We start from the raw sequence: 24,508 nt of genomic DNA on the forward strand, positions 1-24,508 counted from the left end.
GCAATGCAGGAATCTCAGCTAAAGCATCCATATAGAATCATAGAATCTTAGAGCTGGTTAGAGATGGTTATGCAGCTCTTAGGTCAAGTGCTAGCATTTTTGCCCTCTCCCCTTCATGGGAAGGTGGCAGGGTTTGGCCTTTCTCTCTCTCTCTCTGCTGTTCGTTTCCCTGTCACAAACAGCCTTTTGGTACCTGGACCCATCTCTGCTTTATACAAATATGAGATGTAGGCTGAGTGCAGGTGGAAGATAACAACACTACTGCTGCTCTCTGCTGATGGTAAGAGGGCTCAGAAGGCACAAGGATAAATACACACATGGCGGCATACAATATACATAGCTACAACATAACAAATGTAGTCATAAACAATAAATTAAGCATTAAAAATATAAAACCAAACTCAATAATTTCCACATAAATCACAACAAAATCAAAAATAAAGATACAAAAACAACAACACAAAAGCAGCAACCCCCACAAAATAATACCCCAGCCCGAGAGTCTGTTTAGCAGCCTCAGCTTTTGTAGCTGGAGTCAAGTCTCACTCTCCCAAGCCAGGTGGAGCAGGTCTTCCAGGACTCCCAGGCAATGTGATCTCTAGCTTCTTCAGCAGCCTCAGCCTTTGCAGCTATATAAATTTCACATTTGGCAGCCTATGTGCCCCTTTGGATTCAAATAGTACATGGGTAGACAAAAAAGCCCGGGACACAATTTTTACACCCCTCTAGCAGCTATAGTGGCTCATTTACCAGAAGTAATGTATTTAGCAGTAACTCTAGAAGTGTATACTCAATTCTGACCAAACTAAGCCTCCTGATGTATATTTCGCTCTAGGAGGCTTATTATTTGTGGACTGTTGACAGCTATGTCTGCTACCCCCTGCAACAAGGTCAGCCACCTTTTTCTAAGGCCAGCCCTACCTTTGGTTTAATTAAAGTTGTGGTGTTACTAAACATTTTCTTATGTGGTGGATCCCACCACAGATAAATATGTTGTCTGTACAGCATAGGTTCATTAATGCTTCCTTTGCCAACCTGGTGCCCCCTAAATGTTGCTGGACTGTATCTCTCATCAGTCTTCACATACTAGTTAGGACTGATGGGAGCTGCAGTCCAACAACTGGAGGGCACCAAGTTAACAAAGGTTGTACGGTTGTTACTTCAAGTGGTTCACTTCCATAATTCTAACAATATTCTTGCAAATGTGTTGGGAAGATCAATTTCGACAAATGCCTTTAATCCATTTAACACAAGCAAATTTTTTAATTATTATTATACTATTATTCTAGTTCTCCAGGTGACAGATGAAATACAGGCATTGTTTGTGGAGCAAATAAAGCACTGTTCACCTTGTCTGAACATATTAAGCTGCCATTGCTGAACTACTATGACATAGTGTGCGTCTGCTCTGGCTGACAGCTGCTGTCCAGTATGCTCGGCGGAGATGTTCCCATCCCTGATCCTATGTGGCGGGAGATTGCCAGAGATGGATGCGAGGCATCCTGTAGGCATGGCATCTGCTATTAACCCCATGCTGCATGTGGCAGAATGTATGATACAGAAGGTATTCGCTCTCAGCAAAGCTATCCTGTCTGCATCCCGCAGATTTATCGTGTGAACCGCCCTGAGATCTTACGTTGAAGGGCGGTATATAAATCAAATAAAGTAAATTTGGTGCTCCAGAAGGGCGTCGCCCTCCGGTTTTTTGCGTGCGCAAACCGTTTTAAAACAAAACAAACCCCCACAATGCTTTGCCCGGAGAGCCTGCCGCGCGTTGTATGCTGGGAGTTGTAGTGCTCCCCCTTTTTCAGAGGCGTCCCGGAGTCGAAGGGCTGCGGGTGGAACTCTTTTTCCCAGCATGGCCGGCGCGCGCGCGCCAGAGGGCGTGGCCGGAAGAGGCGGGGAGGGCGGGCGAAGCGCGGAGAGAGGGAGCGCTGAGTGGGTTCGGGCCGCACTCGGGGCCGCCGCCTCTGCTGCCGCCGCCGCCGCCATTAGCCGAGGGGGAGCTTGCGAGGTAAGTACTGCGAGGCGCCTGAGGTGGAAACCTGAAGTGAAAGACATAGAAGCAGCGGGGCTTCTTTCCCGCCTCTCAAACTCCTGTGCTGGGCCTGGGCGCTGTCCGCCTGTTTGCCGGCCCGCCCGCCTGCCTCTGTCTTCGGCTGCTTCGAGGCCTTAGGAGTTGGGGAAGGGCGAGGATAAGGGTGTGTTCCTGAGTTACCACTGAATTCTGTTGCTTCTCCTTCCCCTCCCTGTTTGCTAGTGATTAATAGCATGGGATCGTGTAAGACTCTCCACGCATTTGGGGGGGTGATAAACCCATGTGGGTGTGCATGTGTGAATGTGTCCGCCCTTTCCCACGTGTGCGCTTTCTCCGTTACCTGCTTCTTGATTCTTATTTGGATACACCGGGAGCGCACTGTTTGAAAGTTTGAGGCCTTGGGCAAAGAACTCCCCCTCCCCAAATTTATATTTGTTAATTGCAATTCGGACAGGGTTTGCTCCAACACGTCCTTTTTACAATCGGTCAATGACTGATATTCAGTAGGTTTTAGTAGGAGTTTGTCAAAAACGTTAAGGCCCTACACGTCGAAATTTGTTTGAAAGGAAGTGCTTCATTAAAACTTAGGCTGCAACCCTAGTCCCACCTATCTGAGTGGAAGTTTCTTCTCAGTGAATGTACTAAAGGGGTTCACTGACGGTCTCTGAGGGCTACCTCCAGTTGCCTGTGACAAAGCATATATCGAAAACTACAGGTAAATAACAAAAGTGTAGTCATTTGTTTTTGAACTCCCAAGCCTGCTATAGTAAGACTGATCCATTCATTGGACTGACCTGATGAAATCCTTGAAGGTGTTTTTTTTTTAAAAAATCTCATGATCAGAAATTAAATTTGAGAACTGACAGGTTTGAATAATTTTCTGAACAAGAAAAGAATATTATTTTGACCTGGGTATTAATATCAGGAATTTTTCTGTTTCAGATTAATTATTAATTAAGTAATTGTAAAAGAAAAAACTAAGGTGACAAAAACTTATGTATGATACAAAAGTATCCAAGTAAATGAAATCCAAGGTAGATTGACATTAGTTATTATCTGCTGGAAAATGAGAAAAGTTAAGTGATTTGAAGAGTGTTGTCCCAAGGCATGGCCTTGAGAGCTTATGAGAGAACAGTCTTGTCTAGTAAGACCCTTGATAAGAGACCACCATGTATGTTGCCTTCCATGATGAAATAAAGCTGGTATATAAATCTCAACCCCCCCCATCAAGTGCCTAGAAATTGCCACCAGTTTTCTAGGATCCAAGATACTGAGATGTTTGATTTTTTTATTCAGTGGGGGTAGGAAGCAAGCAGATATGTGATAATTCTTAAAAGTGCGGAAGATATATGAGATATTTTAGGTCAGTGTTCTCTAGCCTAGTGCCCTGCATATTGGACTCCCAGCTTGCATGCCTAGTAGTTAAGAAAGATAGGTACTGCTTCTGAAGGGCGTCACATTGGTGTTTAACAGTCTTTGAATGGCATCATGTTGCAGAAGGCTTTTCTAGTCTATTGAGGTATATACCACCTAACTGCCGCAGTCAGCTGATCATCAGTGTTAGAATGACAAGTAAAGCATTGAAATAAAATGTATTCCTATAAATCAGGGGTGGAGAACTTGCAGCCAGTGTGCCAAATTTGCTCTGCAATACTGTTTTCTTCCAACTGTGTTCACTTGCCGCACGTCTATCATATGTGACATCAAGTGTGGGACAGGGAGAGATGTGCCTGGCTTGACTGTGTGACCAAGTTCACCATGTTCTGCCCACTTTTGGCTCAGGTCCCATCTACCACCATCATGCATCATATTACACCAATGAAATGCAACCCTCAACCGGAAAAATATTCCTAATCCCTGATACAGTTGTAATATGCTGCTCAATTTTATGAGGCAACTGGCATTATTGGAAAAGGTGCCTTAAAGGGTGACTAGTGAATGAATAGTAGTTGCTTTAAGAAGATATTAGTGACTGTTCATTTTAAGAGCTAGTATGCTAGGCATAGGTATGTAACATGTATGTTTGGGGGCCAGAGTGACCTAGAATGCCAGCATCTCTCTGAACCTGCTTCCCCATTACAATTGCCAGGGACTCCTCCATATTCATTTATCCAAGAATAGATACAGGGAAATGGCCTTCTTAGTCATGGCCCCTACATTCTGGAACCGCTTTCCAGAGGGGTTCATCTTAGCCTACCTCTTCAGAGTTCAAAAAGGAGGGTGGAGTTCCCTCAAGAAAAGTTTTAATTTATTGGAATTTTATTGAGTAGTTATAATCTTGGAGAGACAGAAATCACAAACATGTTTAAAAAATAAATAAAATGAACTGCATCATAGCTGGCTATGAACTGCACATAGCTGGCTGATCCATATAATAGATTAATGCTGTGGCATCGGTGCTTTTCATTGTTATACTATTGAAGAGCAGGATTGCACATCTAGGTGTTTAATCGAAATAAAAGATTTTTTTATAAGAAGAAACTGCTACCCCCAACCCATATTGGTGCCTCTGCCATTTTATTGACCTTGCAGGATTTTTAAATATAAAATACAATGGTACCTCGGGTTACATACACTTCAGGTTACAGACTCCGCTAACCCAGAAATAGTGCTTCAGGTTAAGAACTTTGCTTCAGGATGAGAAGAGAAATCGTGCTATGGCAGTGCAGCGGCAGCAGGAGGCCCCATTAGCTAAAGTAGTGCTTCAGGTTAAGAACAGTTTCAGGTTAAGAACAGACCTCTGGAACGAATTAAGTACTTAACCCGAGGTACCACTGTAATAGCTATGAATGTTGCAGTGTTGCAATGTAGTGCTCTCCTAAAATTGAAAAATGAACTTACAAATTTTACTTAATGATTTCTGTTAGTACAAATGAAACCAAGAAACTGATAAAACTCCACAGTGAGTGAGGCATTCCTCCTTAGTCTTGTGCAATGTGGAACTGGGTATAGTATTGTGAGTAATTGGTGGAGGAGAGTGCATAGGAACAATGCAGTTATCTGTAGATAGGACTGTGATGAATACAGATTTGAATGTAAGCATTTGTAGATTCTATAGGATGTCACAATGATTAATCCAAGTGCTTAAGATGATGCTTATGTCATGTACTATTGGTAGGAAATAAAATGAACAGTAGATTTTTTTTTTCTTGAACATACGCTCCAGTCAACAAAATGTCAGCAGAACAGCTTCAAGTCAGTAATGGATACATCTACAAAACTGAATTTCTCCCTAGCCTGTGCTTATCCTTGAAAGTTATATTCTTGTTATCATATCAACAATACAGTATTAACTCAATTTAATACAGTATTAAAACAGTGGTTCTTTTTGCCTGCCATTAGGAATGACAGAGATTGAGGTTTTCTACTGAGTGGACTATTGCTCTTTAGAAAGAACAGCCACTCGCCTGTGGCGAATATGAATCTCCTCCAGGCAACCAGGCACAGAAGCATTATAAAGGTTGATTCTTTTTCCTTTTATTTCTTTCTTTCTTTCAGTGTAAATCCCGCCTTTCTACATGTAGCACTCAAGGCGGCTTATAATAATAAAAATACAGTAGTTTGGGGAAAAACCACAACCTAACAATAAAATAAAAATAAGACCAGATAAAATTAGTCAGTAATAAAACAGCAAACAGTAATTGTATTTGAACATGTTAAGGTAAAAATTTAAAAATATAGCTAATCCATAAGCTAAATGCCTGTTTTAGTTATATATTTACATATTTACCTGACAGCGGAAGGATGTCATAGAGAGGGTCTAGATGGGTCTCCCTGGGGAAGAGAATGAGAAAGCTTAGGTATAGCCACTGAGAAGGGTCTCTTTGGAAGATCTCAAGATTTGTGTCAGCTCATACTGGAAATAGCAGTCCTTCAAGTAATATTGTCCCAGGCTTTTTGCATTGTTCCTGTAAATGAATTGGTAGTGAGTGAAGGTATTGTTTTTGTGGTATTGCATAGTCCCTATAAGAGGCCCTGCTCGAGCCCAGATACAGTGTTCTGAACCAGCTGAAGTTTTGAAAAGCTCTTTAAAGGCAGCCTCATATATAGCACATTACTGTGATCCAAACAATATGTAGTCAGTGCACATGCTACCATGCCCAGAAATAAACAGAAGAGGTAGTAAAACATGTTGTGAGCTAATGTTTGTGGATTTATTTGCAAGGTTGAGAAGGGTATTAGTGTCAAACATGTTAATGCTTATTTTATTTATTATAACTTTTGCATCCCACCTTTTCTCCAAAAGCATATATAGTAGTTTCAAAAGCAGTTTAGAACCTACTGGTGCTGTAAAGAAAGGGTAGGAAGCCTCAGGTCCACAGGTCGACCCTGACCCACCAGGGGATTCAAGTTGGCTGGTGAGGCCATTTCCCCCAAACCACAGCCCCCTCACCAGCTGATATCACTTGTAACATCACTTTGTTGGGCAGTGTTAAATCATGCATTGGTTGTGCATACCTGTTCTTCAGCTGATGAACTTAGGTTAAATCCTGCTTACTTCAGCTGGATTCCATTCAAACTGCTGTTAATACAAAGGAGAAGAACACCCTATTTTAGCAGCACTTTGCACCTGATATCATTATGATGTAAGGTGACTGACAGGTTGGTAGTCCCCCCTCCCATCAGTATTGATAAGGGTCTGGAGCAGGAACCGGCAAGCCACTCCAGTATCCCTGCCAAGAAAACTCCATGGACAAAGACAACAGGCACATAAACGGGTCTGGCCTAAGAAGCCACAAATATTCCCCACCCTAGATATGCATGCTTCTCATAGTTGCATTTTCATTTAATCCTGAAATGTATTTTAACCACATTGTGAAGTGATTTTATGATGAGGAAAGGTTCCAGTGTTTTTGTGCAAGGCAATATTATCCCTAAATGTTAATGCACACGCAGAAGGGAATGAGAATTATACCATAAGAAGAGGCACTTATCTGGTCCACAAAGTCATAGAGAGCTGAAGATACCTCAGGGATGGGGGAACCCCCTGGCCCTCCATATGTTGTATTCCCAATTCTTAACAGAACCTGGCAGCATACCCAGTAGTCAAGAATTATGGGATTTGTAATCCAGCAACATTTGAAGGGCTACAGGTACCCCATCGCTGGTCATGGGTGTTTGCATAATGAGAAAAAGCACTAGATATTAGAGTAACACTTCGTTATCATGTAAGTGACCAATGTGATTTTGTATGTTGTATTTGTGTAAAAAAAAAAAAAAGAACAAATCTTTTTTAGAATTCAGATATACAGTGGACACTCGGGTTGCGAACGTGATCCATGCGGGAGGCACATTCGCAAACCTCAGCGTTCACAACCCGCAACGCTGCATTTGCGCATGCGCAAAGCGCCGAAACCCGGAAGTAACCCATTCTGGTACATCCGGGTTTGGCACGGTGCACAACCCAAAAACGCGCAACCTGAAGTGTCTGTAACCCGAGGTATGACTGTAAATTAAAAACAAAAAAATTCTGTTATGTTTGAGATCTGAGCATCAGACTTCACTATGTTTTCAGTGCCTGACATGTTGGGTCCACCTCCTGGTAAGGATCAAGGAATTATTGTAGTAATAACAATCTGCGTTGCTCCTAGGGAAAAGTGCTAAAGTTGTTGGCCTACTCTGCAGACTGACCTTTAACTGCTATTTAAGAACCAAAATTAAAAAGAGAAGTAATAGTAGATTTATACCATTAAGGTTTCTTCTTTTCTTTTCTTTTCTTTTCTTTTCTTTTCTTTTTCTATCCAAAGGGCTGTGGGCAAGCCACATTAAGTTAGTAACAAAGTACATCAATAATCTAAACCAGAAACTAATACACCATCCAGTAACAGGCTCCCAGAAATCAGCTAAAACATCTTAGAACTACCTGGCAACTGTACAGAGGACAAGAGAGACTGGCAGAGGTGAGGCAGTTGAGAACACTTGGATATTGTGTTTGGTACATGGATTAATCAAAATAAATTAGGAAAGCTTTTCATTCAAGAAGGGGGCACAATTACATTGCAAGAGATGAGCAAACTGCTTCTATTATGGGCTGAAGCTTGTCAAAGCATTGTCTAGAGCAGGGCTGGGAAGCCTGTGGTTTTCCATATGTTATTGGCTAACGTGGTCAATGGTAAAGGATGATGGGAATTGTAGTCCAACAACATCTGAAGTACCACATATTCACCATCCCTGACCCATAGGAATTATTTTTTTAGTTACAAGTTAGGATCCTGTTTTCAGTCTGCTCAGATACTTTCATGGCTCCCCACTCCCACCCCGTGTGCTAGCTTTACCAATAGGTCTTGGTTTCCCTTCACTGCTGAATTTTTAGATGATGTTGATATTTATCTATGCCAGGGTGAGAGAAAGCTTGGTTAATTGGTTGCCCAAATGCCTACAAATCTCATGCTGGCTCTCAATTTGGATCTATGTAGGATTTTAAAGAATAGATGTCTATTCAGAAACTCCGAACACCACCTCAGAACTGACTGACCATGTTTCCATGGTCACATTAATCCCAGATTAAAATAAATGTGCAAGTCAAGCTGTGTGTACTTGCTCTCAGAAAACATTGGACAGTTTAGCTGTTTACCCTGAGCTTTCTCTCATCAATCTCTCTAGCTTTCTACTTTGTTCCTTTTATGCCTCAAACATTTATCAACATTAGACCTATCTAAATGTTTTGTGCATGTCCTGCTAGAATAATTGGTCCTTTATCGGAGAGCCAGTTTTTATTGGAGAGCCAGTGTGGTGTAGTGGTTAAGAGCGATAGTCTCGTAATCTGGGGAACCGGGTTCGCGTCTCCGCTCCTCCACCTGCAGCTGCTGGGTGACCTTGGGCCAGTCACACTTCTTTGAAGTCTCTCAGCCCCACTCACCTCACAGAGTGTTTGTTGTGGGGGAGGAAGGGAAAGGAGAATGTTAGCCGCTTTGAGACTCCTTAAAGGGAGTGAAAGGCGGGATATCAAATCCAAACTCCTCCTCCTCTTCTTCTTCTTCTTCTTCTTCTTCTTCTTCTTCTTCTTCTTCTTCCTTACCAAGCACTTTAAATGGCTTTGGTGCTCTTGTAGGAAATGCTTGAGGCTACCCATGCTAATCAGCCAAACCATAATATCCTCTTTGGAGAGTTATCCACTTTGATCTTCTGTTCATCTACTTTGATCTTCCGTTCATCTACCTTGCAACTTTAGTGATCTGCTTACACGATAAATAGGTGTGTTTCTGTTTGCTGCCATTCAGAAGAATGCATAGTTCCCCCTTACTCTTAAAGTTTTGCCTTGAAGTTTACAGTGTAGCAAGTTGTTGATCTAAGTCAACAGACGGAAAGTGATGTCCAAATTGGTGATACAGAATTGTAGAGTTGGAACAGTCTTGCAAATAGATAGTGAATGGACTCCTATGATCTTCTGTGTTTGGCTCTGCTTTATCATAGAAAATTGGGACATACAAGTTCGCTGTCACCTTTTGTTCTTGCTATTAGGCTGGGCAGATTTCCAGATCACTGCACTATATTTCAGTAATGCAGCTGTTATTTGGCTTCCTTCCTTTACAATATCCAGCATTATAGAAAAGACAGGGGAACTGTGATAGGCAGGGAAAATATAACAAGTATCTATGGCAGTGGAGTGTGCACAGAAATGCTCTCTTTTTCTACACTGCCTTCAAGAGCTATAACCTCCAACCCCAATATACCTTCCAGCTTGCTTTTGGTATGAGCACAGCACCAGGAAGACTTCCTTCCCTTCTGAATATTAGAGCTCAGGGAAAATCCAAGAAGACAATTTTGAGCTAGATAATTTGACCTGGTGGAAGGAAGCTTTGGATGCTCCCAAATAAGTTCTGTTGCTTTTTGTGCCTGAATTCAGTGCAGCATGAGGGAGAGCTTTCTTCTCCAGGTACTCAGAAAGCAGTGAGACATATTACTGCTGTTTGTGTATATATGTGACTCAGTGCAGCAGGGATGAGCCCCAGCTGATTGCTGAGGTGGAGAAGGGCAGAAGCTCTATCCCTGTGGTTTCATCTGACCCTGAGCTCAACATGATGTCAGAGAAGGCCCTGTCCTCTTCCTTGGAGGCCAGGGTTGTGGCACAAATTGATTTTGCTTGGCTGTCAAGGCCTGCAAAAAAAAAAAGGAAAAAGAGTGACTCCTGTATATGAGCCTTTTAAGGACACAGGACAGAGAAAGCTTTGAGCACACTACTGTACTTCTACAACACAGCACAATTTTGGCAGCCTACCCCAGCTTCAGTTTAGCCAGGATGAGTACTTGGAAGGTGCTTCGGTGACATATGTGAGCATGAAGGCCACCAACGGGTTGACACTTGGTCATAGAATCATAGAACTGTATAATTGTAGAGTTGGAAGGAACCACAGGGGTCATCTAGTCCAACTCCCTGCAGTGCACAAATCCTTTTGCACAGTGTGGGGCTCAAACCCACGATACTGAGATTTAGAGTCTCATGCTCTACCAATTGAGCTGAGAATGTTTGCTGCTTGTTTCAAATGTGTGGAGAATTGCACATCTGTATTAATACAACTAAACAATTGGATGTCACTAGTTTGTATGATACATTTCTGGATTCTGAGTTCTAATTTTGGTGGTTGTATGTTGGCCAAAAATGCTCAAAGGAGGAGGGTACTGCTACAGAGCAGACTTTTCATGCTTTTAAGAGCCATAGTTTTCTTTTCCTCTGTGTCATGGTATGAACCAAGGAGTGCCTTAATGCTGGTGCCTAAATATGCTGCAGACAGACCGCTGCACTACAGCAATGTAAACTGGAGAAAGTTCTCTGTAGTGTGATGCTCAAATCCTCAGGGAGGAAAATCATGGCTAAGTGAAAAATTTGGACGATTCTGGTAAAAGATCAGCCTATTGTACTTGTATTGTTACAGTCTTTCATTGCCCTGGGCTGTCAGTTTTCACTGCTTTTTCTTTTTCAGTTGCTGGCTCCGACTGAGGATTCAGAATGGGAGACAAGCCTATTTGGGAGCAGATTGGTTCCAGCTTTGTACAGCATTACTACCAGTTATTTGATACAGACAGGACTCAGTTAGGAGCAATATACGTAAGTAGCTATTGCAACAGATTTTTCTTGATTATTTTAAACTATTGCTCAATTATTCCAACACCCCCCTCCCCATTTATGTGCTTGTCCATTACAAACTCTTGCAAACAGCCCTGTGAAGTAGGTTGCAATCTTGTTATCAGGGAGAGAATTAAGGCAAGGACATGTTCACTTGCCAAATGATACACATCAGATGTGGGAAGCCTTTGGCTCTCCAGATGTGCCTAAACTACAACGCCCACCATTCCTGGCCATTGGCCATGCTTGCTGGAGGTTATGGACACTAGTTCAGCAACATCTGGTGAGCCAAAGGTTTCCCGCTTCTGACATACACAGTTATAAATAGGCAGTCTTATTCGGTCAATGACTTGCTTAGATATTCTAGTCAGTTGAAAAGTACCTACCCCATCGATTGGTCAACATGTTCTATGACTTTGATTTGATGCACCACTCGGCGTTCTAGTGGCCTCATTTTACAGTAGCTACAGTAAAGCAAGTTATAGGAGTCAAGAATGTGAGGTTACCAAAGCATGGCGCCTTCATCTGATGATATATCACAGGTGAAACTCCCACTGCTCCCGCAGCATACCGCTGGGTGAAGACGCCATCACGCTCTGGCTCTCAAACCTAGGGAGGAACAGACCGATGGAGCTTGTTTTTCCCTCTGTGTGCCAGGCGCTACCTAGCATTTATAGACATGAAGTGTAGGGATCAAGAGCAGATTTAGTTGGCTGAACAGCTTCAGGCATCTTGTTCAAATTCTTAGCATACAGCAGCTGAAATAAATGCCCCACAATTTGACAAAATGGTGCTCCAGACAGTCCCTCTGATACTGTATAAACATTATTGTTTAATTCAGAATGAATGCAAATGATTTTACCTTAAAAGTGCTCTAAAATGTGTCACAGCAGAAGGTTAATATATTTCCAACGGGGGTAGATTTTGCCAACCCATTCGCCACCCTGAGAAGCTCTGCTGGATGTCTACTAGAGGATGCAATTGTGGCAGTGAAGTAAACATTCTTCATTGCCACGTGGTAGGCATAATTATACACTCACCAGCACAAAGTCACGCTTGCTAGGAGACTAAAACCATTTGTGCTCTGTCTGTTTTCGCTACCTCCTGCTTCACCCACAACTCCCTGGAAAACAAGGGTCTAACCATGCTCTGCAGTGCTGGAGAGGCCCTTGGGAGTGACTGTGTCGACCACTCCTTCCATACCACTGTTCCAAAGAGAAACCAGAGTTCTAATAAATGGTGACATTTCCACTCTAGATGTTCAGTTGCCATTCTAAATAAACAAGGATCTCCTAGGCAGATCAGTAATACAGGATGAATTGTTAATATGAAACAAAGAAATGAAGGCTTAGTGATGCTTAGACTAACGTGATCAGCAGCACAGTGCTGATTTAACTTTTACACATGCAGTTTTTGTCTTTTCTCCGAGTTCCTGTCAGCAAACTTGGGGAGGGTTCAAAATACACTTCAATACATTGTATATAGCTTAGAGGCTGTACCTGACCTTTAGGTTGGCATAGCCTGAGTGTTTCAAGAGAACTAAGTGCATTTAGGGACTGCCTGAATGCATCAGAATGCAAGAGTGATGCACATGCACATAGGACTCTAAACTTTGTTGGCAGGAAAGCATGTGTTTTACCTCAAGCATTCATACTTTGCTATTACTAGATGCCGTCCATACTCTAGTACTATTCATGGAATAAATTGAAATGGATTTTCAGAATTTTTAAGGTTTTGAGTACCTAAAAGCAAAGAAAGCCTGGGAACAAAGTGGGAAATTCTTCCTTTGTCTGACAATTATTTTTCTGGAGGGAATTAAAAATGGCATTTTTGCTAGAATTTGACTTCTAGCCATATTGAAATGTGGATGATTGCTAAGCATATTGGACTACTTAGGTGAGAATGAAATGCTACTTATAACTTCTGTGCCCAGGCCACATCACTTCTACTCATAGCAAGTGATCTGGTTTTATATTGGTGGGTCAATTTTCACTTCCAAAGGTTCTGGTGAAGAATGGCAGGTGGTAGAGATTGCAGATCCAATTGGAAAATGCTCCTGGATGAAATAGTGAATCACAGCTGCTCTGAACAATTGGCAGTTCTTTTTTATGTGGGTGTTGAATGACAGTTTGCATCATTCTGTATTGTTAAAACTTTAAGGAAATGAAGGACCTCAACAGCTGCCTTTTTTGTTTGTTTTTTGTTCTTAGTAGTGTATGCTTCACAAGGGAAAGCCATGAAAGCTATTGGAATGACAATTTTAAAAATGGTGATTGACTGACTTTGGTCATTCCTAGTTCCATATAGTGTATAAGTTACCAAAGAGTGTTAGATTTATAAGGTTTGCTGTATAAAGTGAAGTAGATGGGAGCTAGAAAGCTGGGGGTCCAAGAACAGGGAGAGGTTAGACTATAGATCTTTGACCAAGAGGTAGTTGGTTGGAAGAGTGGAGCAAAGATGGGAGACCACAGCCTTCCTCCACCCCACCCATTGGCTTCCTAGCAAAATAGCAAAAGCCCATTTTCTAAATGGCAAGCTTTAAGTGTTGCACTGTCCAGTGGTAAGCATGATGAGCAACCAAGCTTCCTCCCAACTTAGAAGCTGGAAATGTGGGTGAAGATTCTTCTTTTTTTAAAAAAAATATTTATTAAATTTTCCAATAAGAACATATAAATACAAAACAACTACAATAAAAACAAACACAAACAAAAAACAACAAGTATAATTTCAAAACTTATTTTCTCAACCTTATTTCCCCGACTTTCTCATACCTCACCGTTTTGTGTTCTAGTTTCATTATCCCATCAGCAACTCCATGCCCTTATTTCCCAAAAGTCTCTTACTAATTCCATTCCATTTCTTACTCTAATGTCTCTGAAAACCAATATTTTTAAGTCCATGTCAATCTAGCATTCTTTAATCTTATAATATTTGTTAAGATAGTCCTTAAATTTCTTCCAATCTTCTTCCACTGTCTCTTTCTCCTGGTCTCGGATTCTGCCTGTGATTCTTCAGCACAAATGCATACCCTGCTAGTTTTTCCTGTTTCAAGTCGAGACAGAGAGCATTGGATTAAGCAGTTTGAAGGCACTGAGGCAGTAAAGTCCAATGGCCTGCACTCCCCCACCCAAAAAAAATGCCCTTCCCCAACTTAAATACCCTGGCGGTAAGGTCTTGACAGGTGGGGAGGCCTGGCAATTGCACTTTTTGGCATGTTCAGCAAGGCCAAATTGTAGACCTCCTAGATGGACAGCTCTCAAGCAATAAGTATCTTCTAGAAGGCAAAATGTGGCCTGTGGGTCTATAGTTGCTGCGTAGAACAAATACATACCCTATACTAACGAAATATACCCTTATTGTACGGGCCAAAAGTAAGGAGTCTGTGATTGGGGTGGAGGATGTTGCCTACTGTGGTGCACTACTAGGACTCAAAATTTGCTGGATGTCTTTGGCATGGAGCCAACCTCTGATTCAGCTGAGCCTGTGCTTAGCCCTTCTGAAAAAGGTGCAAACTTACTGCTCTCTGTTTCTGTGTGTAGCTGAGAGTGTTTAATAACTATTGCTGTTTTCTTTATGCAAAATGAAATCTTATTTTTCCAAGCAGATTTTTACCGTCTCCCTCTCCCTCTTCTTTTAATAATTTTAGATAGATGCCTCATGCCTTACATGGGAAGGACAACAATTTCAGGGCAAAGCAGCTATTGTTGAAAAACTCTCAGTAAGTTCCTGTCCTCTTCATCACCTGACATTTCTGTTCAGCTCAGAATTATTTTTGAAATATTTGCGTTTTGGTGCAGGCCAAGTTCTGGTGTTACTTTTGTATTATTTATAGAAAGCAGGTTCAGGCTGCACCCTTTTGCATTTCTAATCTGCCTGTCTGAAATTGTACTGATTTCAGTTCCAGAAATGTAAAGCACAGTTAACTTAGGAAGTAAGTCCCATCCGACTCAGTGATAGTGAGGATGAAAAAAACACCCTTAGATTTATATAGTGTACTTGAATGTTCAAAGTGCTTCACATGCATTATTTTGTTCTAGTGCTAACTCAGTAAAGTGGTTCAGTTTTATTATCTCTAGACTGCAGATGAAGTCTGAGGAGGTGTGTCTAGCCTAAGGCTATCTCTTGAGTTCCAAGCAGATGAAGGCCCAGGGCATCCTGTTTGGTGGCTCAGTCTGTTAGCCACCTAGCTATACAAAACCTTATTTGCATGTGTTCCAGACAGCACAGTTGCACCCTCTTTCATCGTGGTTGCAGTCTATATAAAGCAGGGGTGGTGAACCTGTAGCCCTCCAGATGCTTGTAAAGATGGTTTTAAGTTTTTAAGTATACAGCAACAATAAGTGATTATACAGTGTCTTTTATTTTACACTCATGTCTATATTGTATACTGAGAGCAGATACAGCCTTGCAACAGTTTCTGGGATTATAACATGCTAATTGTCTCAGGATAACGCTTCTCCTAAGTGAGAGGCAATGGTAGTCTCTGGCAACCATCTACATGTTGCTGAATGCCTGTTGGCCTCAGTCAGCATGATAATGAACAACCAGACTTATTATCTATAACATCTGGAGGCTACAGGTTCTCTTTCCTTGTTTTGTGTGTACTCTGTCCAGAATGAGAACAGCAATGGAGCTCAAAAGAAACACCCTTTGGAATAGGTGAGTTTCTCCTTAACAGGGCTGAATTCAGAGGTCCACATTTTTTGCCTAACCTTAATAGACCAAAAATATGACTGCACTTTCCTATGTTGTTGATTTCACATGACACTCTATACAAGGTTTGGAATAATTCCTTGCTCCCCTCCTCAGCTCCAAGTTTAGAGCTGGAAATAAGATGGGAAGGTGGCTTGTTGGCTGTGCAGCTTAAGTGCAGCAGCAGCAGCAGCTTAAACACACATCAGCTTCCCTTGGAGCAGGGGAGGGAGGAGGTGGGAATCACCATGAAATGGCTAGTACAATTACTGCCTCGCAGCTGCAAGGTTGGGAGGAATTGCTCACAAGAAAGCAGCAACATGCTTACCATGATGACCAAAAATGTGGGAGCCTGACTTGGCCTTTCACATGCTGTTTTAAACAAAAAACTGGCCAGCGATTGAATGAATACATTTCAGGGTGCTTGCATTTTCAGAATTAATTCAACACCTAAGAACCTGGCTTGGTGCCACAAATTGCTTCACAGATGAGCTTAACCATAAAAATTTTAAGCAAAACTTTACATTTTTTTCTCTTTCTGTTTGCAGAGCCTTCCCTTTCAGAAAATACAGCACAGTATCACAGCGCAAGACCATCAGCCCACGCCTGACAGCTGTATACTCAGTATGGTAGTTGGGCAGCTTAAGGTAAGTGTTTTTTCAACTTTTGGTCCTGTGAAAGGAATAGTTGGAGTCCAATTTCAGAACCGGTTCAGGGTTTAGCCACTGCAAGTGAGTTTTGGGCTCACATGTCCTCTGCCTCCCTCACCCCCACTCTTTGGTTTGCTCAAACCAAGGAGAGAGAGAGAATTAGAGCACAAAGAGGGGAGGGGGAGTAGGTGTGTTTGAGCCCAAAGCCAGTTCATGACTGCCAAACCACAGTTTGATAATTACATATGAAACAGGTCTAATCCATTAGGGCAGGTTGTTCTAGCACTGCAAGTGAACAGGCCTACTTTTGCTTGGGTCATGGAATCTGAATGACCAGGGCTGTTTCTCAGAGGGGTCCCCGTCCCTCCCCTCTAATACAGTGGTACCTTGGTTCTCAAACTTAATCCGTTCCAGGAGTCCGTTTGACTCCCGAAACCGTTCGAAAACCAAGGCACAACGTCTGATTGGCTGCAGAAGCTTCCCACACTCAAGCGGAAGCTGCGTTGGACATTCAGCTTCTGAAAAATGTTCGCAAACTGGAACACTTGCTTCTGGGTTTGCAGCGTTTGGGAGCCGATTTGTTAGGCAACTAAGCCGTTAAAGAACCAAGGTACCACTGTATGTTGTATTGTCTTTGAAAACGTTAAATACTCCTATGTCTTGTTTTGACTGATGTGGGTGTAAAGGCCCTCATGCTACCAGTTGGAGGAGAGGAACCAAAGGAGTCACCAAGTTTGTTACAACTGATGGAAAGAAGAGCCGGTGCCTTAACCAACACACAGCATTGTTCCCTCCCTGACAGAGGAGCTTAAACAAAAATCTCTAGGTGGAGCCGTGGTTAAAGAAGCTTGTTATCTTGTGCTGTCTTGGAAACTGAAATACACCTGTGAGCAGGCAGGGTTGTGAGGCTATTCTCTGAAAACTTAGACTTTCAATTGGATAACTTTAAAGAAAACTGTCTGGCTACACTGAACTTGGAATGTTGGTCACAAGGACTTTGGTAAGCACTGCGTCACACAGCAAAGGGGTTGTCCCTTGACACGGCCCATCGGAAGGAGGCACAAAGAACTTTTCCGTCTTTGGGCCTGTGTTAGGTGCATATGGACACACTTTGCCCCACATGTAACCCAGCTTCAAAATACGTTTACTTCATAATACCTGCTAGGAATGTAAAAACAACAAAAGAATCTTGTAGCAGCTCAAAGGCAAAAGCTTTCATGGGCTGTAGCTTATGACAGCTCACACCACTATTCTTCAGCTGGTGGGTTAGGACCCACTACTGGATCATAGTCCTGTCCAAGGTGGGTTGCAACAGCATTACCACTGCATGCAGTTATATGGAAAAAGATTGAGAAATGGGTCCCCAAATACATGCTTGTAGTTAAAGGTGGGTCCTGAGTCCTGTAAGATTGAAGGCTACTGTCTTATGCCATAATAAATTAGTTTTAAGATGCTGCTACAAGACTTTGCTGCAACAGCCCTTTGGAAATTGCTACGAGTTTAACTGTACTGCAAGAGTTGAAGAGAAACCTGCAAAAGTGGCATGAAAAAACAAGGGGGTGCACATTACTCTCCATGTGTCCATCAGTACTGGTATCACCTTTAGCAGCTTTGTGCTTGGAGGGAAGTCCTCTTTGTGCCTTCAGTCTAAACACACACAGAGGTTTACATGGAGAAACAATCTAGCTCCACCTCCTAGATCAGGCATCTCCAAAGTCCGTTTCAGGGGCCTCCTAATCTTTACCTCCAGTCGGTTTAATTCGGCCCCAGTTTATTTCCTGGGGTAAAATCCTTAAAAAACCCTCACGGCCCTTCACTTCATCAAATCTGGCCCTCTTTGAAAAAAGTTTGGACACCACTGTCCTAGATACTGATACACAGTCAGCACCAGTCTGAAACAAGTTCAACGCATGTAGAGTTTGTGTCCTTGTAGAGAGAGTCCTATGAACATGGAATTAATGAGCTTCAGAAAGATTATTACCCACACTGGATCCACTTCAAACTGATGTTTGTGCGATGTCTGAGAAGTATGGCTGACATGAGTGTCAGCATCTAGGCTAGCCCACCCAAGAACGAGAGCCTGTTTACAGGTTTTCAAGCCAACATGTGAAGCAGTAATCTAAAAGAATGCACACATCTTCTTGTTATATACAGAGGGTATGTAGAAGGACTAATGTATGGATAGGGTGATTTTTTATCAATAGAAGATAAAGCTTATATACTTTTTTCTGAATGCTGTTTCAGAAGCGATGCAAGGAGAAAGGGCTTCACTTCTATGTCTTGCCAGAAATGAATCATGTGCATCTTCCCGGGCACTTTTAGGCAGACTGGGAAAGTGCAGATCAGTGGTGCTTCCTATATCTTCTGCATGTTGCCCTGTCCAAAAGAGTAGTCAGTGTGATATCACTAGTATTCATTATCAGTGCATACTTGTTGCATCACTTGGCAGATGAAGGCATTTAGGAAGATAGATTCTGGAAAGAAGAAAGTTAATCTCTATCTAAACATAAAGATTACTTAGTGTAGCTTTATAGACAAACACCTGTTTTCTAGTAAGTTTTATGCTAACCTTTCAGAGTTTACTTGGCATCTTCATACTAGTAATAAAATTGAAAGGGCCCAAACTCCATGGTAAAGCAAGTATTTTGTATGCAGAAGGTTCTAGGTTCAGCCAATGACACCTGCTATTCAAATGCTTGCATGTAGAAGGGATGGGAAAGACCTCAGAGGTGCTGCAAATTGGAATTGACAGTGCAAGGTTGGGTGGAAAAATAGTTTGACTGTATAAGGCAGCTTCATCTGTTCAAAGCTTCACAGATAAGCACCTTTAGTTTGCAGGCTTTTAGTTCATGGTTTGCATTTGGCTTATTGTAAGCTATTGGAAGATTTATTGTTGCGAATGAAATTATATGAATCACCCATTACAAAAACCTCCAGAAAAAAGTTAATGTAGTCCCTTTAATGTGGACTGAAATTATTTTACTAATTTTTAAGCTTGTCCTTGTCCTTATTGTACTGCTCCAGAGTAATTGGCAGCAGTAGAGGTACCTGCTGCATGCCTGGAACATTCTTTCTAAGTGCAGTAAATACACTCATAATGGAATCCTGCAAGGAGACTGGCATTCTGTATCTACAGAGCCTATCACTTTAGTAATGATTTCTCTCCTGTTCTGCTCAGGCAGATGATGACCAAATTCTAGGTTTCCATCAGACCTTTTTGTTGAAAAGCTTACAAGGTGCGTGGGTGTGCACCAATGAAGTCTTCAGGCTAGCACTCCACAATGTTTAACCTCTGCGCACCTTCTACCTCTGATCTTCACAGTCCTCACTGAGTAAGAAGCACACTGCTTGCTCCTGTATCCTAGTTGAACTTGCAATCTGAACAGCATGGACATTGCTTGTGTGTTCTTAAAGCAGGGTTGAAGAATGAGAATCCTGCTCATCTCAGGGTTGTGGCTTTTGAAATAAGAAAATGGAGTTTTCCACTTGGAACCAGCTGCTGTGGAATTAATTTAGCATAACTTTTTATGCCAATCAGTTGCTTGCCTAACATCCTAGATCTAGCATTGCTTAGCAATCTAGGACATCTGTGTGGCACACAATGAACACTCACCTTGTTGTGTTTGAAGCTGTCTGAGCTAGAGCCTGTAGGTATATCTGTGCAAGATTCCTCTTAGATCAGCAAAATTCCCTTAAGCCAAGGTCAGGTTACTACAAATGTGCAGCTCATAAACACAGTTGGGTCTGGGCTTCAGGACGTTTACTGTTTAAATAACAAGAGTGTTGGAGGAGATGGGAAAGGGAAATGGCAAAGAATGGGTGAGCAAATGTATTTATTTTAGGTTTTGTTTCAGTTAGGGATGAGGATTAAGACAAAGGCTTCACAGAAAAAGTGGGGTTTTAAGAAGGATTTGGCAGGTGTTTTTAAACTGCAGTAGTAAGAATGGCTCTTGGTATGTACAGCATGGGTCTGTGGGGCCTCTGCATTTACCTGATTTGGTTGCTAATAATCAGAGGGAGAAACATAAGTTGGGGATATGCAAAAATACTTTCTTTTTAGGAAGCATTTATATATGTCTCTTCTGTGGCACTCTGAAGCCACTTTTGCCCACTGGTTTCAGCTTCAGTGGAGATTGTGTGTGTGAATGGCATGGAAAGGTATGCATTAAAGTTTATTTTAGAATCTAGATCTGGTTATATTTGAGTGCAGAGTGCATTTTTAGATTTGGAGCCAATCTGCTGAGTGCAGCCATCTTTTGGATAAGGTGACAGTCAAAGCACAGGTCATAGTTCTAGTTATTCAAAATATTTGACATGTAGGTTTGCTTTATCCCTGGCAACAGCAAGAACAGGGAAGAAGCGGAGTAGGCACTTATGAGCAGTGTGCTGGTGCACACAGGAAGTTTGCATTAAACCATGGGCATAGCCAGGGGAAGCAGGGGCACAACAAGTAAATAAATGAAAAATACTTAAGTGCCCAATTGCAACACAGATAGCTCAGTTCTCTCTCCCCCCCCCCCCCGCAATAATGCTTGCCTCCCCTTAAAAAAAAAATCCTGGCTATGCCCATGCATTAAACCATAGTTTATTCTAAACTATGAGCAAACTAGCTCACAGTTAACTGCTCCATGGAATTCTGCAGAACAATTATATGGAGCTGAAACACAATATTATATGTACTGGTATATATTCTAGAAGATGTAAACAAGTCAATAATTACCAGCCTTTCCCCACTGAATGTCACTGTACTGTAATGGCTTTATTCCTCCTATTTGAAGGGAGCCATTCTGATGCCAATATATTAGTGATTGTTATAAGGACATGGCATTTTTCAAATTTTTGACCACCACTCACCATCCCCCCCCTTTTTTTTTTTGCCCTATCTTTTTGTACATTCTATACCTTATGCCTATTTTGTTGGCTTTAGCAGGACTTAACCTTGAACTCTCAAACACACTACTACCTCCTCAAATTGTTGTTAAGGGGTTGTATTGATTCTCAAGAAGCTTATAATTCTCAACTTCCATAAGCATAAACATTATCTGTAGTGCAGCAGTAATTGCTACAATGGTAATGGATCATCTCCATGTTTCTACTGCTCTTTGAGTATTGTCCATGCCATTGCAATTTTGCATCATTAAGACTCAAAAATGCATGTCAGAATCTTGCCTACCTTAATTCATTAGCACAGGGATGACATGATAAGTCTGAAAGCTGAATGTTGGTGCAGACAGGTGAAGTATGCATGACAGCATTTGGCACCAGCTGCAGGAATTTGCCTTGTTAGACATTTGCTGTAGTAGAGAATTTCTAATTTTATTTTATTTATTTTTTTGTCTTCACAGGCCGATGAAGATCCTATTATGGGATTCCACCAGATATTTCTATTAAAGAACATCAATGATGCTTGGGTTTGCACCAATGACATGTTCAGGCTAGCATTGCACAACTTTGGTTGAGACAGCATCCCCGAGGCACCTGTACTTTTCTTTTCTCCTCTCCTCCTTACAGATATTAATCACATTCATGGAACATTCCAAATATCATACACAAACCTGCAACACCACGGCAAGCAAGCAAGACCTGCGTGCGACATGCCCTTCTGAAGAGTTTATGTTGTGTCACTAGAAGAGTTCCTTGTGCATGATGTTTGGAAGTTAGACTTAGCTGCATTTGACAAGGGAAATGTGTGTTTTTACCAGCATGCCTCGGGAAGCATCCGTAATGCAAAAGGTTGTGTTTCTGTACTGACAAGTTTCTCTAATAGCCCAAAGAAGCAAAAGGAAAGGAAAGAACGGCAGCCTGAATCCAGCTGAGATACTGATTTTTTTTTTTGTTCAGATGTTTCAGTGCTACATTAAACAATAAAACCATGAAATTTTCTTAACAGTTTACATTGTTGGATGTTCACTATGTAACTAGATTCTTGCATCTTCAGCTATACATCTGAATACCTAGCCTGGAAACGCATGACTTGGCACAACTTTGAAGTTCTTAATGTCTCCATAGCTCTTTTGTAGTACATTTTTGCCATTGTTTAAGGCTTAACAATTGCTCCATATACCTGAAAGTTGAGACATTTCCTTCACCTGAAAGTCATAATACGGATTTATATTAATTACTTACGTGTAAAGCAGATCATTACACTGAGCATCAATCATTTTCTTCAGTCCTTCTTACAGAAATAGATGGAAAACCATGCATAAAAAACAGCAATGTAGAATGTACTTTTTCCAGGCTTCCAGGGTTGTTTCTCTACACTAAGTTCTCAAGATTTAGCATATTCATACCATTTACTTTTCCTCTAATGTTCAAGAGATGGGTCCGTATATCATCATGAATTGTTTAGAGAGTTTTGCCCTTCCAGGACAGCCATTTTAAAGCAAGCTACAACTTTAGCCTAGTACAATCACACTACTTTTTACGTTTGCCTGTGGCTTGCTTCGGATAATGTCCTGAATTATCGTAGTATTGTTGCTGAAGTAAGCAGCACCCACATGCCACCAATAGCAGTGCTTCAGTAATTAAATAGTACCAGTACTACCAAACTGCTAAGAAAATTCCAAATACGTTTTCTCTGCTGATTTGCTGCAACAACATAGTGGTGGAGACAACACATATTTTCAAAATGGCCAGGTCCTTATAGGATTTTTTATTAATGAGCTTAGTATGAGGTGAGCATCCACGGGCCTTTCCTAAAGTTTAACTGAGCTATTTCCAAATTGTGCTGGTCACTTGACCTGATACTTGTTTAGTTTCATATGCCAATGAGTAGGAGGAACAGTAAGTGTGTTTTTCTCAACTATGGAAAAAGATCTCTTGAAGGGGTGGATTTGCTATCACATCTATTGATAGGCGGCTGTAAGGTAAGGTAAAGGTAAAGGGACCCCTGACCATTAGGTCCAATCGTGGCCGACTCTGGGGTTGCAGCGCTCATCTCGCTTTATTGGCCGAGGGAGCTGGTGTACAGCTTCCGGGTCATGTGGCCAGCATGACTAAGCCGCTTCTGGCGAACCAGAGCAGCACGCGGAAACGCCGTTTACCTTCCCGCCAGAGCGGTACCTAGTTATCTACTTGCACTTTGACATGCTTTCGAACTGCTAGGTTGGCAGGAGCAGGGACCGAGCAATGGGAGCTCACCCCGTGGCTGTAGTCGGCACCAAATCAATATAAAAACCAAGGCAAGGAAGGTATGCATTTCCAAGCATATCCTGAAATAAAGGTACATTTCTAAACCCCCCTGGGTGGTTTACAAAAGTCCATTTCAGCTTCGCTCTGGTTTGGATTCCTTGCTCTGATCGTTCTACTTTACCTCCTCTTTTTGTGCTTTCATTTCCTACACAGAAGTGATCTAAAGGACTGTCCCTGTCCCTGGCAAGCCAATGCTTTTGGGGCGACTACAGCTGCCGCTTACGGTCCTTGAGGTGTAGTTCCATAGACATCACTTCATTGCAAGGATTTTGGTTAACATTAGCCAGTTACATGAATTTAAAATGTGCTTGTGGAAGAGGGCTTAGGCTGGCATCCAATGCCTTAATGCACGTGTACAGGTTTAGTTTGCAGAAGTCCCAATGATGTGTAGAACTTAGGACCAAGTTTGCTTAGAACTTCACCCTTCAAATCAGGTGATCAGGCAACTATTGGGAAACGGTTGTCTCTGTATCTAAATAAGATGAGGCAATTCCAGATAGCCTCATTTTAAATTTAGCACACCAGATGAAAATCTTTGGGTGAGGTCATCATAGGGTACCATGTTTTGAGTTGGATGTTGTATAAGTCTTGGTGAGAGCTTTGCTTAATAGCCATATGTAAACAAAATGCCTTATAAAACTCCATGAGAATGTTTTTCACAGGCAACATTTTGTTGGAAGGGGGGGCATTACTCTTTGGCCAAGCTTATGAGGAATGTTTATTATCATCCATGAGAGAAGAGTGACTGTTTCCCAATATCTTGTGTTACCTTCACAACATTTTATTAAAAATTGGCTTGCCCTTTGAGAAAATGTTAAAAGTCAGTAGATAGAGGCTGCTCAGAAGGGCAATAAAAAGCTGTGTTCTCCAACC

The 24,508-nt window shown here is 41.8% G+C and overlaps 1 protein-coding gene across 6 annotated transcripts; it reads left to right on the plus strand.

The window, feature by feature from the left end:
- The first annotated feature begins 1,861 nt into the window (after positions 1–1,861).
- NUTF2 (nuclear transport factor 2) lies at positions 1,862–22,336 on the plus strand. 6 transcript variants are annotated; one of them, XM_083753087.1, is made up of 8 exons: positions 1,881–2,014; positions 5,381–5,498; positions 7,786–7,938; positions 10,960–11,084; positions 14,749–14,820; positions 16,343–16,441; positions 19,623–19,776; positions 21,790–22,336. In XM_083753087.1, exons 4-7 carry the CDS (start codon positions 10,986–10,988, stop codon positions 19,731–19,733), a joined length of 381 nt encoding a protein of 126 aa, XP_083609213.1. In that variant the 5' UTR covers positions 1,881–2,014; positions 5,381–5,498; positions 7,786–7,938; positions 10,960–10,985; the 3' UTR covers positions 19,734–19,776; positions 21,790–22,336. The 6 variants fall into 6 exon arrangements, with proteins under 6 accessions (XP_083609214.1, XP_083609211.1, XP_083609213.1 ...); XM_083753089.1 differs by lacking the exon at positions 7,786–7,938; XM_083753084.1 differs by lacking the exon at positions 19,623–19,776 and having other exon boundaries at positions 1,883–2,014.
- Positions 22,337–24,508: the final 2,172 nt, after the last annotated feature.

Source organism: Podarcis gaigeae (genome assembly GCF_964106915.1).
Source record: "Podarcis gaigeae genome assembly, chromosome: 8".
In the NCBI taxonomy this organism is placed as follows: Eukaryota; Metazoa; Chordata; class Lepidosauria; order Squamata; family Lacertidae; genus Podarcis; species Podarcis gaigeae.

Coding starts and splice junctions, on each gene's coding strand:
- NUTF2 (XM_083753085.1), top strand. CDS start 10,986: ATGGGAGACAAGCCTATTTGGGAGCAGATTGGTTCCAGCTTTGTACAG. Junction 14,821..16,342: donor CTATTGTTGAAAAACTCTCA/GTAAGTTCCTGT, acceptor TTCTGTTTGCAG/AGCCTTCCCTTTCAGAAAAT. Junction 16,442..21,789: donor TGGTAGTTGGGCAGCTTAAG/GTAAGTGTTTTT, acceptor TTGTCTTCACAG/GCCGATGAAGATCCTATTAT.